The sequence below is a fragment of the Saccopteryx bilineata genome, chromosome 4 (assembly GCF_036850765.1).
Source record: "Saccopteryx bilineata isolate mSacBil1 chromosome 4, mSacBil1_pri_phased_curated, whole genome shotgun sequence".
NCBI lineage: Eukaryota > Metazoa > Chordata > Mammalia > Chiroptera > Emballonuridae > Saccopteryx > Saccopteryx bilineata.
In genome coordinates, this window is record NC_089493.1 from 164,232,791 (window position 1) to 164,249,910 (window position 17,120).

General features: G+C 40.4%; 1 protein-coding gene across 2 annotated transcripts in view; it reads left to right on the forward strand.

The window, feature by feature from the left end:
* The window catches only part of CTNNA1 (catenin alpha 1), a 236,885-nt gene that overhangs the window by 173,045 nt on the left and 46,720 nt on the right, over positions 1-17,120 (forward strand). For both annotated transcript variants that reach the window (XM_066272607.1, XM_066272608.1), the window contains exons 8-9: positions 656-736; positions 1,820-1,972. In XM_066272607.1, coding sequence (XP_066128704.1) covers positions 656-736; positions 1,820-1,972 — 234 coding nt within the window. The remainder of the gene's footprint in view (positions 1-655; positions 737-1,819; positions 1,973-17,120) is intronic.

Genomic DNA, 17,120 nt, shown 5'->3' on the forward strand with positions numbered 1-17,120 from the left:
AGAAAGGCTGATTTACATACCTGAGTAGCTAAAATGTTATTTGGCAATACAATTGTATTAAGCTTAGCCTAAGAATTTTTTTAAATAGGGCTAAGTAATCTCACAGAGCATTCTTATTCAAGCTGAATTATATTCACTATTAATTTAGCCCCATCATGGTACATCTTAGTTTTAAAATTCATTTTTCACATTGTTTTAGTGCCAGGTGCCAACTTTCATATTTTGACATTCTTCAAATCTCAGAGTTCATCAAAATTAGATGTAACCTGTTCTAGCTTGCAGTTCAAGAAGAGCTAGTCTGTTAATGAAACTTGTATATGCTGAACCTTGAATTAAAATGAAAAATTAATTTTTCAAGTGGAACTTGAAGTGACAGTCTTATTCCTTGGCTTCTTTTACTTTGATAAAGCTCCTTCAGTTCCCATCACCAGATGATGTGGATGGAGCCTAAGTCCTGTAAGGTTATGTTTTTATGAACAGAGCCACATGGTCCTCTTATTCCACTGTATCCCCTCCCACTAGTGTATTTTCCAACTTTGGGCTTAAAAAAAAAAAGACTTGTTTTTTGCAATGTTAATTTGAATATAAATAACTGTTGGCTGTCATTACAATTTTTTGTAAGTCACTGAAAGGTGTCTTTATCCTTGTTTTCCAGGCTGGACGAAAGGAGAGAAGTGATGCACTCAATTCTGCAATTGATAAAATGACCAAGAAGACCAGGGACCTGCGTAGACAGGTGAGCTCAAGACAGTGCCAACTGATTTCCCACGGTTTGCTTAAAATCTCAATAAATACTGGGCCCTCACACATTTTATTTAGGGTAAGGGTTGATTTCCACAGGAAACTATCTCTGTCTGTTTTGTTGCTTATTAGCTTCTGTATGGTAATACAATCTCTTGGGGGCCTGCACTAATACGGTCCCACCTGGAATGGACTGAATAAATTAACTCTAGTGTGAAAAGGATGTACAGGTAAGAAAATCCATTTAAAATGACTTGGGGACCTGTGAAAATACCCTGAAGGATCTCATGATACTATTAGTAGAGACAGAGATTGCAGTGATTTGTCTGATTTGTCCCATTCTGATGACACACTCAGCTTTCTTAGATCCTTGGTGAAAATGTATTTCCAGTACACAGACAGCGGGTATTAGAGATATTTGGAATGCTCAGTTTTCCAAGTTAGTAAACACAGAGGAAAGAAGCTCTTCATTTAATTTTAAATAATTCCCTTAACATTTTAGAATCAAATTGAGTTTTAGTCTTTAAAAAAGATAAGGTTGAATTTATAAAATAATGTATTAAGACTTAAAAAAGAAGGTGTAGTCGTGCAAATCCACACTTAGTGGAGAGACATTTTATTTCATGTCTGTTGTAAAGCAGGATGATTGTATCCTTATCCTCCTTTTAGTGAAGTAGTATAAAAAATGGTTATAAAGATGTCCTTTCAGTTTTAAGGCTCATATTATGTACCAATATAACTCAGAGCAGCTTTCTGTTTAATTTTCTATTATTCCTTTAAGACTTAAGCTTTGATATTCCCAAGAAAGTTTTGTAAATCCCAAGGAAAAAAGGCTATAATGTTGAAAACTGATCCTGTTGCTGCAGTGCTGTAACTGTAGTGTAAACAATTTGTCTCCACAATCATGCTTCTTACGTTGCAGATTATAACCACGTGGATTACATGGGGGGAGGGGTGGGGTCCTCGTATAGTGCAGCCAAGCTATCATACGCTTCCATTAGCTTTAAAAGTACAAGAGGAAAAAGCAGTCTAGCTTTTTGTTAGAAATAAAATTAAATTTTTACAATTTAATTATTAGCTTCGCAAAGCTGTCATGGACCACGTGTCTGATTCATTCCTGGAAACCAACGTTCCACTTTTAGTATTGATTGAAGCTGCAAAGAATGGAAATGAGAAAGAAGTTAAAGAGTATGCCCAAGTTTTCCGTGAACACGCGAACAAATTGATTGAGGTAAGTGTATTAGCAGTTTTGTTAACTATAGATAACTTGATGGAGTATGGTGATTTTTAGTCACATCATTTAATCAGCTAAAAGTTTTAGGGGGCTCATCTAATATATAATATGTGTAAGATGAAAGCCTTTCATTATTTCTTACCCTCTATTTAAAACTTACCATTTTGGTCACTTTATATTAATTATGTACATGATTAAATTTAGATATAAATCCCTGTCCTGGAAATTTACCGTCTCTGTGTAATGTTAATGCTAATAAAAATAGATTATGACATGACTGAACTCAATAAGACATGGTAGAGGGCATAGTGGCTAGAAGATGGAGCTCAAGAGCCAACTGCCTGGACTTGCGTCCTGGCAAATTATTTAACCCCCCCCTACGTTATTTCTTGTCTGTAAACTGAGAGTGCTAATCATCCCTATCTTGGAATTAATTTCTTTTTCTTTTTCTTTTTATTTATTTTTAACAGAGACAAGGAGAGGGATAGACAGGGACAGACAGACAGGAATGGAGAGATGAGAAGCATCAATCATTAGTTTTTCGTTGCAATTTGCAACACCTTAGTTGTTCATTGATTGCTTTCTCATATGTGCCTTGACTGCGGGCCTTCAGCAGACCGAGTAACCCCTTGCTTGAGCCAGCGACCTTTAGTCCAAGCTGGTGAGCTTTTGCTCAAACCAGATGAGCCTGCGCTCAAGCTGGTGACCTCGGGGTCTCGAACCTGGGTCCTCTGCATCCCAGTCTGACGCTCTATCGACCGTGCCACCGCCTGGTCAGGCTATCTTGGAATTATTTTAAGTCTAAACAAGATGATATATGTCAGCTGCCTAAGCACTTTGTCTGAGACACAGTCTCAGCCCAAACATTTTGTTTTAAAATCAGAAGTACTGGAGCCCTAACATGCTGTTAATTTGATATGTTTGAATACTAGAAATCTGTATGTAAGTGGTTGGTTTGTAAGGTGATAAAAAAGAGGAGTGAATTGTTATTTAATTTCTAGGTAAGTTAGGCTTGCTCTTATCTTTTAATAACTGAAATTATGTTATTGTTTATTATTTATTTCCAAAATTTGACACATAGTAAACATACCCAAGTTACTTGATTTTGTAACCCTTATGTAAAATGTCTAATATTTGGAAAGGTATTTCATAGACTATTTGGTACATTAGTCATTATGTTAGAAGAGAAAATGGAGCTTTTATGTAAAAATCTGTCTTGTACATTTGCATTTATAGTGACATTAGGCCAGGTTAATACCATAAAAACATTCCAAGGAAAACATTAGTAATCACATTAAATGCATTATTAATTTTACCTTTAGTTTTCTTTGAACATTATGAATTATGTACATAATACGTAGGTCATCTGCTATTCATGTTAATGCTTCTGGCATTTGGAATTAAAATTGGAAGACTCTCATTTTCTGTCTCCATTAAGCATAATCTTTTTCACAGTAGTTACATGACAGCACGAGGTGTAACCTCCAAATGTATCATACAAAGATTGTCTACAGAAAGCTATCCTCTGTAAGTAACCTACATATTAGAAAGTGTGCCAGAGAGGCAGGAAGCAAGGATGCTACCAGCCCTAGGCCTTGAGTAACAGATACCAGTACTGGCACGGGAAGGGCTTAGTGGGAAGCCCTGGTCTGTACTGCAGCTTGAGTGCCTCTTGCGATTGCCTGTCATCCTTAGCCTCTCTGTCCAACAGAGCTGGCACTTGCTGAGTGCCTCTTGGGTACCATGTATATGCAGATACAGTGTCCTTGCCCCAAGAGCTTTGTTTACGCTTACCTAATTTCTTATTTCATTCTGAGTATTAGTAACCAAGGGCCCTTAGAGTTTATAGTTTGGCATTCCCCCTCACAAGTTAGTTCTGACCCCTCTCTCCACTCTCTCTCCTCTCGGTGACCTCTACCCCGCATCCTTCACACAGATGTATGGATTAAATGGCTTTTCATTACTTGAATCATAATCAAAGGCTTTGTAGCACTGCTCTGCAAACAGTTAATTACATTTATGGTAATAGAGCTACTCGGTTATATAATTACATATGTTCATGAAAAGGAAATGAATGTTTAAAGTGTTGTAGAAGCTTCAAATTCTTGACTCAGTGCAGAACTTTATTCTTAGGTGACAAGGCTTCTCCTTCCCACACTACTTTTTTTTTTTTTTTTTTTTTTTTTACAGAGACAGAGTCAGAGAGAGGGATAGATAGGGACAGACAGACAGGAGCAGAGAGAGATGAGAAGCATCAATCATCAGTTTTTCGTTGCAACACCTTAGTTGTTCATGGATTGCTTTCTCATATGTACCTTGACCATGGGCCTTCAGCAGACCGAGTGACCCCTTGCTCGAGCCAGCAACCTTGGGTCCAAGCTGGTGAGCTTTGCTCAAACCAGATGAGCCCGCGCTCAAGCTGGCAACCTCGGGGTCTCTAATCTGGGTCCTCTGCATCCCAGTCCAATGCTCTATCCACTGCGCCACTGCCTGGTCAGGCCCCACACTACTTTTGTATTATAATGAAACACCAAACTAGGGAGAGACTTGTTTTAAGCAAAGGTAAAATACTTTGTTGTGATTGTTTTTATTAATCTCTTGGCTCCTTTCTTCTTTTCATTTGTTTCCTCTTACATGAAGTAAATGTCTTCAGCCAACTTGCCATTTTCCCTGGAGGTTTAGGGGGAAGTGAGAGTGCTATATGGGAGTCGACTAGGACTGATGGTGGTAGGCCTCCTACAAGAAAGGAAGGCTTCAGATTCTGCAGCCACTGAGAATTCTTTCAGAAATGCTTGTCCTCCTAAAATACTGCAGTACATTTCTGTTGCTAACCACCTGGAGTTACCAGAGCTGCAAGTTTGGGGTCCCCAGGCCACTCTTATTTCTGACTAAGCAGCTACAAACTTTGAGGTTTCCCATGGCCCACTTTCAGTTTCAGTAATTTGCTAGAACAACTCATAGAACTCAGAATAGTTCTATATATTACTTATGATTACATTGTATTGTAAAGGATACAAATTGGGATCAGCCAAATGAGGAGATATACAGGGTGAAGTGTGAAAAGGCCTTGTTAAAAAAACAAAATTCAACCAAGTAATTTGAGAATCTAATGGCTTTATTAAGCAATTCATGAGTCAGGCAGCATTCTGTCTAATGCAGCGGTTCTCAACCTGTGGGTCGCGACCCCAGCGAGGTCAAACGACCAAAACATGGGTCGCCTAAAGCCATCGGAAATACATATTTAAAATGAAAAACCAATCCTGAAGGTACATATGTGGAATGCCTGGCTTGTCAGGTAGCTTGCTATGCAGCCATAAACCCTGTGGAAGAAATGAGACGGGGCAGGCTTGCTTGTTGCAGCTTTATGTAGATCCTGTTTGTGGCCATTTACCCAGTAACTTACCACTTTTCTCTTCTGGTACTCCTTGCATAGTTTGAGTTTTACCTTTCCTTGGAGATTCTCCCTGTTGGAAGCCAGGTTTTCTGTCCTTTCCAGGGAATTGGATCCATCTCTTGCCACTGCAGTGGGTGATCCTTTCCCTCATAGAATCTATGATTCACACTCTGGGTGTGTAAATCCCCTTCTGTAGGATATCTCTGAATTATCCCTTTTCTTGAACTCTTTCAGTAGTGAGAAACTTCCTCTCTCTAGATATTGTGGATGCGGTATGGAAAAAGAATATAAAGCTTTCACTAACTTTGTATAACTGATTACATGTTGAAATGTAGTTATCTTGAGATTAAATATATTATTTTTGCTAATCTTCACCTTTTATAAAAAATGTGGCTACTGAAAAATTTTTAAATTCTTTTGTGGCTCACATTATATTTCTATTGGACAGTGCTGGCCTAGACGATTTCCTCAGGCCTTGCATAGGCTCTCTTCATCCTGTCTCTGCCCGAATGCTGACCACTCAGCCAGCCCTTATTGCACACCTGCTCCAGGGGCTGGCAGACGGCTACAGTGTAAAGGCCTCCATCATTCTGGAAGGAGACTCTGACCACTGTATTTAGGATGGCTTTAGCATTTAGGACATGACTGTAAGGTCGGTGGATAATGGGGGATGGCCACGTGGGGAACCCAGACCCGAGAACTTTGGCTAGAACTGCCCACAACCAAGCGCGCCAAAAGAAAATTCCCAGGAGCCCTTTGTAAAAGAGCTACACCTCCATCAGCCACAGTGAGATTTCACCACATTATATTAGCTCAACCACCCTAGGGACCCTTTAAATATCCCCCACACTGGTCACCCCTTGCGACTTGCCTAGCCTCTGTCCCCGGGGCTAGGGAATCTTGTAGGGCGGGATGCGCTCTGTTTTCAATAAAGCCTTCTATTATTCCACACTTCGTGGCTCTGGCCCCTTCCTTCTTTCTCAGTGGGGAAAAATACCTTACAATGACCTTAGTTTGTGATTCCACTGAGGTCACAGTCAGCCTAGGTTTTCCTTCCTGAGGTGCTGCTGCTCAGTCCTACCTGCTCCATCCGCGTCTGTGTGGGTGCGGTGTCTTTTGGCTCTCTGTGGCTTTGACAATTACCCATTATAAATTCCTAATTCAGTGTAATGTTCTGTCCTGTCAGGATTGTTGCTGTCATTGCTCTTAATATTATTAATGACCACTTCCAAACTATATCATTTCTTTCTTTCTTTTTTCTAAAAAAATAAGTGTCTCTTTTCTCCTTTATTCAGTCTGATGTTTATAAAATTGTCTAAGACAAAGCATAGGATAGAGCCTTTCAGCTTGTTACTAGAAATCATTCTCTTGATTGAACAATTCTTTGTATATAGTGGGCCTTTCAGGCAGTTAAGAATCCTTTTATTTTTGTCTTGCTCTCTAAGTTATATAGATAAAGCATCCCTACACTACTTACCCACATGTCCTTTGCAGTATCCTCCATGATCATGCCATTAAAATTGAGGTGACTATGGGAAGCATAATTTCTGTATGCTATTCTATGCTATATTCTAGCAAATTCTTTATGGATTCCAGCTGCCTCTCTGCTTTCCCAGAGCAGGTTCTGTTTATGTGCTGTCCAGTAATTTCTTCTCCTTTCTATTCCCCCTCAATTTTCTCTGTGAATACTTGGATGCTGCTATCTATCAGAGAGCTGCTCCTTGGGGTTAGATGAATTCTCCTCACAGCTGATTCCTAAAGGACATAGCCTGATTTATTGGGTGTTAGAAAATGTGCTCTTCAACACTGAAGTGAAGCCAGGCTTCTTCCTAGAACTGTTTGGGGATGCTGTGTGATGACTGCAGTAGGGAATCTGACACACAAAACTTTCACCAGCCAGTTTTCCCAGGTTGCTCTGTGGCAACACTGCTAGGCTCATTTACCCAACTTCTTTATTAGAGATAAGCACCTCTGAAAGCATCCCTGTGCAGCAGGTGCCCGGGGAGAAAAGATGAAAGTGCCCATTTAGATTAGGTGCAGTTTTGAGACACTGCCATTTAAAAATATAGCTTAAAAAAAACAAAAGAAATACAAGCTCATTTTAGACAATTTGGAAAAGAAAGAAAAATCACAAAGAAAAGGGAGTAGTAAAATCTTGGATTCACAGTGATTTTTATCTATATGTGGGTTGGTTCTTTTTTTGTTTATTTTTTAAACAATATACAAAATCGATACCATACTGATGTGGTTTTTGAGTCAAATGGTATCATAATATGTTATGATATAATGTGTTTTTGCCCTGCTTGTCATATGGTGTCCATTTCATTGTGTATGATGTACTCATTTGTAGAATTTAAGGTTATTTAGGTTGTTTTCATCTTTTACTACTACATGTAACAGTCTGATAAACATTCTTATACTTTTTTATGTGCCATTGTTCCATGTACTTGTTCAAGCCAAACGTCTAGGAGTCATCCTTCATTTTTCTTTTTCACTGTTTATTCTTCATGTTTCATATTTAATTCAAAAGTTGCCATATCATTCTTTATTTCCATGGCCACCTTCCTAGTCCGAGCCATCATCTCCCACTGGACTTCTGCAATAGTCTCCTGACTGTTTTGTTTGCTCTCCTGTCTCTTTCTAGTCTCTCTCTTTTAAAGCATAATCTGATACCTTTAAATTACATCCTGTCATTCCTTTGCTTCAGGACCCATCAGCATTACCCTCGCCATCACCACTCTCTGTGGCTTATAGTCACAGTTGGGATAAAAGCCTAAAATCCAGATTCTTAACCATGTTCAATAAAGTGTCCTGCCTGCCTCTCCAACTACTTATTGTCCTGTGTCTCCATTACCTTCTAGCCCCTCCCATGCTAGATTACTTCTTTCTCTTTGACCATGCTATACCCAAATATGTTACTGCCTCATGTCCTTTGCACTCCCTGGGCCGTCTGCCTGGAATGCTTTGCCCACACTCATCATACAGGCCTCTGTCCAGATATTATGTCTACAGAGAGGCTTTCCTGTATTCCTCATCCCCTCTATTCCACCCTCTACCATTTTCTATCCCAGGGGTCGGGAACCTTTTTGGCTGAGAGAGCCATGAACGCCACATATTTTAAAATGTAATTCCGTGAGAGCCATACAACAACCTGTGTACCTTACGCATTATCCAATAAAAATTTGGTGGTGTCCCGGAGGACAGCTGTGATTGGTTTCAGCCACCCGCAACCATGAATATGAGCAGTAGAAAATGAATGGATTGTAATAGATGAGAATGTTTTATATATTTTTTTAAATTTTTCAATGTTTTATATTTTTAACGTATTTTTATTAAACTATTTGCGAACCAGATGCAGCCATCAAAAGAGGCACATCTGGCTCGCGAGCCATAGGTTCCCGACCCCTGTCACCTGATTTATATCTCTCATAACACTTTTGTCTGAAATTATTGGGTTTATTTCATTTTTTTCTCTCTGTTCTCATACCGTTTTCCAATAAAAAGTAGGTTCTTTGAACATGGGCCTAGGACAGTGCCTGGAACATCGTAGGTGCTCAATAGCTAATAGAGGAATGAACCTATTGGTTCTCAAAGGTAATAATTAACATCATTAGTGTTACCTAGGTGTTCAGCATTCAGGTTCCTGGGCCACTTTCCCTAAAGGTTTTTTTTTTGGGGGGGGGTTGTGGTTTTTGGGGTTTTTTTGGTGAGAGGGACAGATAGGTACAGAAAGGAAGAGAGATGAGAAGCATTGATGCTTCAATGCAGCACCTTAGTTGTTCATTGATTACTTTCTCATAGGTGTCTTGGCGGCGGGGGGGGGGGGCTCCAACAGAGCAAATGACCCCTTACTCAAGCCAGAGACCATGGGGTCATGTCAATGATCACTTGCTCAAGCCAGCCACTCTGCGTGCAAGCTGGTGAGTCCATGCTCAAGTTGGTGACCTTGAGGTTTCGAACCTGGATCCTCTACATCCCAGTCTAATGCTCTATCTACTGTACCACCACCTGGTCAGGCTCCCTAAAGATTCTTGATTCAGTGATCTGAGGACTGTACTTTGAGAAATGTACAGCTTTACCTTATGACTGAATGTCATTGTTAGTGAGCTTTGGCATCTTAAGTATTTGTAATGTTTATTCAAAATAGCATCATTTGCCAGACCTGTGGTAGTGCAGTGGATTAAATGTCGACTTGGAATGCTGAGGTCGCCGGTTCAAAACCCTGGGCTTGCCCGGTCAAGGCACATATGGGAGTTGATGCTTCCTGCTCCTCCCCCCCTTCTCTTTCTGTCTATCTCTCCTCTAAAATGAATAAGTAAAAATAATTTTTTTTAAATGGCATCATTCTGTATAATGTGTACACGAGGGGTAGAATTGTCATCTTTTGGGATGTAGAGATGAGAAAATTTTGGAAACATTTTAAAGGTCAGGTGACAATGATTTGAGCAAATTTTTGTTTTTTGTTGTTTGTTTTTTGTTTGTTTTGCAAGAATAGTGCTTTCAGATTTTGAACCTATAGCAGCCTGACTGGTGATGGGACAGTATATAGAGTGTTGACCTGGGACACTGAGGACCAGGTTTGAAATCCCAAGGTTGCTGGCTTGAGCCCATGAGGTTACTGGCTTGAGCTAGGGGTCACTGGTTTGGCTTGAGCCCCCCAGTCAAGGCACATATGAGATACAATCAATGAACAACTGAAGTGACACAACTATGAGTTGATGCTTCTCATCTCTCTCCCAGCCTACCTGCCCCCCGCAGAGAAAACACACACACACACACACACACACACACACACACACCCCTATAGCAAATTTTCTGTGGTTGAGGGAGAAAAATTATAGTAGATTTTTATAGTGTTCCTAATATGGCTAGTCACTGTTCTGGGCACTAACTATTTAGCAGTGAATGAGACAAAAATCACTACTATATGAAGATTATCTTATACTAGAGAAAGAGAAACAATCAAAAGGAATTCTTATAGCATATATATTTTATATTATGTGGTGTAAATGGTGCTGGGATTATATGTGAAGAAAGTTATCCATTTTATCAGTGCTTGAAAGGAAGCTGAGCAAAAGCTGTTATTTAAGCAGCATTTTAATACGTGACCAAAATAAAATTGGAGCAGATGTGTTGGCAGTACTAACTTGGTTTTTTAAAGTCTTATTTTTTGCTTTAATAGAAAGACTTTCCCCTCAGACCAGATGATATCGTATAAAAAGGTTATGCTTAATTTGGGGTGTCATAAAGTTGCTTCAAATGTATTAATAGTTTTTGAGTAGTATTAGGGATAACACCCACTTAGAATTGGAAACCTTTTGTGGTGTCTTCTTTGTATATCACATTATAGAAATAGAGGACTAGTTAAGAATAAAAACCACATACTGACTCTTGATGTTTTATGAGCAGAGTGAATTTCTCCAGTCCCTCTATGTCAGTGGTCGGGAACCTATGGCTCGTGAGCCAAATGTGGCTCTTTTGATGGCTGCATCTGGCTCGCAGACAAATCTTTATTTTTTTTTTCTGTTTTTTTTTTTTCTTTTCTGAAGCTGGAAACAGTCAGAAAAGGGAGAGACAGTCAGACAGACTCCCGCATGCGCCCGACCGGGATCCACCCGGCACGCCCACCAGGGGCGCCGCTCTGCCCCTCCAGGGCGTCGCTCCACCGCGACCAGAGCCACTCCAGTGCCCGGGGCAGAGGCCAAGGAGCCATCCCCAGTGCCCGGGCCATCCCTGCTCCAATGGAGCCCTGGCTGTGGGAAGGGAAGAGAGAGACAGAGAGGAAGGAGGCGGGGAGGGGGTGGAGAAGCAAATGGGCGCTTCTCCTATGTGCCCTGGCCGGGGATCGAACCCAGGTCCCCCACATGCCAGGTCGATGCTCCACCGCTGAGCCAACCAGCCAGGGCCTCGCAGACAAATCTTTAATAAAAAAAAAATAATAACGTTAAAAATATAAAACATTCTCATGTATTACAATCCATTCATTTCCTACCGCTCATGTTCATGGTTGTGGGTGGCTGGAGCCCATCACAGCTGTCCTCCGGGACAACACTAAATTTTTATTGGATAATGCGTAATGTACATGGGTCGTTGTATGGCACTCACGGAATTACATTTTAAAATATGTGGCGTTCATGGCTCTCTCATCCAGAAAGGTTCCCGACTCCTGCTCTGTGTACACAATGTTTGGAAGACTGGATTGTACTGGCTGCCTATTGGATTCTTAAGAGACTTGTGATTTTACTTGAAAAAGCAAATAACTGTTTGCTGTGAGGTTGCTCTTAACTTTTTTCTGAGTCTGGCTAAGCCCTCTACCTACCTTACACGTCAGCTGTCAGTGAAATCCAGTACCTCCCTATGTATGGAAGGTATTGAAGCTCCTTTTCATATGTGAAGAGTGTGTGGAGGCTCTGTTGTCCAGGGCCAGTAAGTAGGGGAGCAGGAGCTGAGGGTCATTTTTGACAATCTGGTTGACACTTCCCTTCACCATCTCCTTCGGTTCTGGAGTGTAGAGCACTGCTTTTATCTGTTCATGGAAGGGCATGGCTGTGCTTCAGGAAACACCTTTTATACTTGACTTTCTTATATATCAAGTTAATGACTTCTTTATGTTGCTTTTCAATTTAAAGTGTATTGAGGTGAAAGTTTATTTTCTGTCAGAAATATTGTCAATATTTGTCTTTTTGTCAATAGTGCAGCACCGACATATCCTTTTTAATTACTTCATTCTTTGCCCACCTCCTTTGCCTGTGAGCAGCTCAATAGCTAGACAGCCATCAGTTTTCCCTTTTAATTTTGCTTTCTTCTGAGTCCTTTTTCAGTTTCATGAATTGAGAGTGAAATAGGAAAAATGCCACTCATTAACTCTTGCCTGTAGAAACGATATATAGCATCCCTTTAGCCCAGACATTATATGAAAATAGGCCTCTTGTTTTAATGAACTTGCTATAATAAGACGGTATTTTGCTCATTGACTTGTGAGTTAACCAAAATGAAAATGTAACTGGTATAGTGTGGAGCTGCATTATCATTACTTGTGGGGCCCCTCCCCCCAGTATCCCATTACCCAGGACTTCATAGGGTATGGCTTTATTGGCCTGAAATGTGTTTTAACTGCAAATTGAATGATCTGCATTTTAACTTTTATCCTGTGGTGTGCTGATAATGTGTAGTAAAGAGGCCTTGAAGAAGGCTCTGTAAGGAGCATTTGAATTAAACACTGACCTTACACAATCTACCTAATACATCTTGGGTGTTTTCCCAGAGCCTCTGCATAATACTGTAGGATGAACTTCTTGCAAATAGCAAATTAAATGAAGCTTCAACTTTTTAGGACTGTAGGACATTTGCATGAAAGCAGTCAGGTGTTCTTAGGAGGAAATGATGACCTTGGCTTGGTCTTCTCATGTTTTCAAAGGTCTCTAAGTTCAGATTAATGGGGCCCTGTGAGACAAGTGTCTGGCATGTACTATTTTAATGCCTTACCTCCTAACAAGCAGTTTTGGCTGAACTTACCCACCTATTCAAATTTGGGGATGGCCAAGTGAAGGCAGTGAATGAATCTTTTTTTAAAAAAATTTATTGATTGATTTTTAGAGATAGGGGAGGGGGGGAGAACAAGAGGGAGAGAAGGGGGCAGAGGAATGGGAAACATCAACTCGTAGTAGCTTCTCGCATGTGCCTTGCCCTGGCAAGCCTGGGGTTTCAAACTGGTGACCCCAGCATTCCAGGTCAATGCCCTATCCACTGCGCCACCACAGGTCAGGCAAGTGAATGAATCTTGTTCTCAGGGAGCATGAACATTCTTTTCTCTTGGAATGATTAAGGAACACTCTGCCCAGCCTTGGCCTGGCTTCAGAAAAGAGTGTAGATCCATTTTCTCATCAGTAGAGCTGATGGACTAATGTTTAGACAGGTACCTGTTCTAGTTTTACTGATAGATTATGCAGGTTGTTAAATAGAAATAGGGATATGATAACCTAAAATGGCATATGATACCACATAAATGGAAATGATTAATTATAGTATCATCTGGGTGGTGATTTACAAATGAAAGCTTTTAAAAATATATCAATAGCCAAATTGTTTAAAACAGTTTATGATGTTTTAGTAAGTTCACTATTTCTAATCTTGTTGTTAGAGATCCTTTACATTTTGCTTCTCCCTAAAATTAGATTTAACATAGCTTATTTAGAACAAAACATATAAAGTAAGGTAGATTTAGAAAATTAGAACCTAAGAAAAGAGTACTAGACAATTATGAATTATAATTGCCACGCTTGAGTTTGGATTTGGCACTGCACTTCCTGTTTTCAAGAGGAAAAGATGAAACACAATTAGTTGTGTAGTTCTGGAGGAAGAGAGGAAGGATTCCCCCTTTTTTCCATGGAAAATAAGCCTATTCTGAAAAGAAATTGTAGAAAGAATCCTTACATGGGGCTTTTCTTTGAGACAGTGAATGATTAAATATACAAGATCCTCAACATATTAACATAATGACAAATTCCACATAATTTCCTTTTTCTTACAAGTTCTTTCTAAAAAGTCAAGGACTTCCACATGCCAGGCTAATGCTCTACCACTGAGCCAACCGGCCAGGGCCTGTTTTAGTTTTAGATTTGACCTAATGTCTTTTTTTTGCTCTAATTACTTAAACTATAATATCATTGTATTTATAGTCCTAGAATGGATGATCCCCCCCCAACCCCCTGCTGTGATTTGAAGATATTCTTTCCCTATCTCTGGTTTCCATGGTTGCTGTTGAAAAGTCAGCAATCGGCCCTGGCTGGTTGGCTCAGCGGTAGAGCATCAGCCGGGTGTGTGGAAGTCCTGGGTTTGAATCCCAGTCAGGGCACACAGGAGAAGCACCAGTCTGCTTCTATACCCTTCCCCCTTTACTTTCTCTGTCTCTCTGTACCCTTCCCGCAGCCAAGGCTCCATTGGAGCAAAGTTGGCCCCAGGCACTGAGGATGGCTCCATGGCCTCCACCTCAGGTGCTAGAATGGTTCCGGTTGCAACAGAGCAACAGCCCAGATGGGCAGAGCATCGCCCCCTAGTGGGCATGCCAGGTGGATCCCAGTTGGGCGCATGCGGGAGTCTGTCTCTCAGCCTCCTCACTTCTCACTTAAGAAAAATACAACAATAACAAAAAAGTCACCAGTCAATCTTACAACACTTTTTTTATTTTTTAAAGTGAGAGGAGGGGAGATAGTGAGACAGACACCCTGCCCTGACCGGCATCCACCTGGCAACCCCCCTCCCTCCAATCTTGGGCTGATGCTTGAATCAACCAAGCAAGCGCCTGAGGCTTAAGTACCCAGACCAACTGAGCTATCCTGAGCGCCTGGGGCCCATGTTCGAACCAGTCGAGCTACTGGCTGCGAGAAGGAAAGAGAGAAAGGAGAAGAGGGAGGTCAAGAGAAGCAGATGGTCACTTCTTTTGTGTGCCCTGACCGGGGATCGAACCCAGGTCATCCATATGTCAGGCCAACGCTTTATCCACTGAACAAACAGCCAGGGCCTTACAGCGCTTTCTTTATAGATAATTTGTATTTACTTTCTGGCTGTTTAAAAGTCTTGTCTTTGTTGTTCTAAAGCTTCACTACATACAGTGTGCTGGGGTATGGATTTCTTTTTATTTACCCTGCTTAGAATTTGTCTTCCCAAATCTAAAATTTAAATTTCATTCACCATGAAATTTTTTTAGCCATTATTTCTTTCAGTGTTGCCTCTCTTCCGTTCTCTCTCTCTTTCCTTCTGATATTCCTCATAGTTGAATAGTTGGCCTTCTCACTTTATTTTGCATGTCCCTTAATTTTTTTATGACTTCCATATTATGAAAATTTCTTAGTTTTAAGAAAATAATTCTTAAGTTTTACTTTACAGGTTAGTGATTCTCTTTTCAGCAATGTTTAGTCAAGATTAATTTAAATTTCCAGGAGTGTCAAGAGTTACTATGTTTCTCTCAAAGTGCTATTTGATCCTTCTCAAATCTGGTTGGGATTTTTGTTTGTTTGTTTGTTTGTTTTTAAGTGAGAGGAGAGGAGATAGACTCCTGCATGCGCCCCAACCAGGATCCACACAGCAACCCCCATCTTGAGCTGATGCTCAAATCAACCAAGCTATCCTCAGTTCCAGGCCAACGCTCAAACCAGTTGAGCCACTGGCTGCGAGAGGGGAGGATAAAGAGAAGGGGAAGAGAAGCATTTGGTCGCTTCTCATGTGTGCTCTGACCAGGGATCGAGCCTGGGATGTCTGCACACTGGGCCGACATTCTCTCTACTGAGCAAACCGGCCAGGGCTGCCTGGTCATTTATGAGTGTGTTTTTTCCTTGTCTCTACTTTGTATACTTTTTAAATTTTTGTTAACATAAGAAACATTTTTTAATATTCCATTTTTGGTTGAGTATCTGCAGATATTGTAGGTCTGATTACTCAGTTCTTTTGATTGCTCTTGCCCAAGATGGCTATTTCCTTATGGACTTTCCACATTTTTTATTGTGAGTTCACATCCTGGTATTTTTTTGCATATGGGAATTCTTTGAGGCATGGGATTCAATTACCTTTCATCAAAGAAGATTTCCATTTATATCTGCTCTGCCAGTTGTTTAGGGATACCACTAACACATGACCTCCTAAGCCTAAAAGTATTTTGGGTCAACGTAATTTCTGTACCTACACTCCTTTGGAGGGCCAGCGTTTTGTTAGAATTCAGGGAACAAGGAGATCTTTCCTTTTTTCCTTGATGGAGTGCTTAGAGCTTTCATGGGCAAGTATTTCTTCTTCATGGTGACTTCTCTCCTAATGCACACTATCACTAAGGATGTTGGCTTTCGGCTGTCCCAGCTCTCTGCGGAGCCTCTGATCTGAAGTGAAGGTCGTGGCATTGGCCTGTTAAAAACCCAAGTTCTGATCACAGAATGGTATGTACCTCATTTCCCCCTACCGCCACTCCAAGTAAACACTGTTTTAAGACTTGCTTGCCTCTCTGAATTTTCACTTTCTCGTTTCTAGTTTACAATACTTTCTCTTACTCGTTTGCTTAAGCCCTACCTTAAAAAACCCCCACAAAACTATTAAGTTACAATTTTATGTAACATAAAATTTACCCATTTTAAGTATACAATTCAGTGATATTTACTAAATTTATAGAACTGTGCTACCATCACCATAATCTATTGTGGAGTTTTTCTATCACCCATGCATGCTTCATTTTTTGGAAAGATACTTGTTCCTCCTAATAAGATAGTGAGCATCCTTCCCAGGAAATCGGGAAGATGGAGGCTTAACCTATGTTCCGTCGTCATTTCTCCTGAGGGCTTGGGAGTAACTGTTAGACATTTCTTGAGTGGTTTTGAAATTTATATGACATGTAGTTTGGACTTCTCAAATAATATGACACATTTGAAAAAGTTGAGTTACTATTATTTTGGAGCTTTTGAGAGTTTAGACTCACTCGTTTTAAAGAAGAAAACTCAGGTGGAACTTGACCCAAGGCCACCTGGCAAGTGATGTAGGTTTTGAGTTTCAACTTTTATGGCTTATTACTTAGGTTGTGATGTCACCACTTAGACTTAAAAGCTTCTTTTTCCACAGTTCTGCTTGTTTTACTCCACAGAAGGGGTATGAGTTGTTATGAAAGTATGTCACTAATTTATGACCAAGAACAAAAGAAATGTTTGTCTTCCTGCTGAGATTCCCAAAGAAGGGGCCATGTCATCCTCTGCCAAGTGTGAAAACACGAGCAGTTTC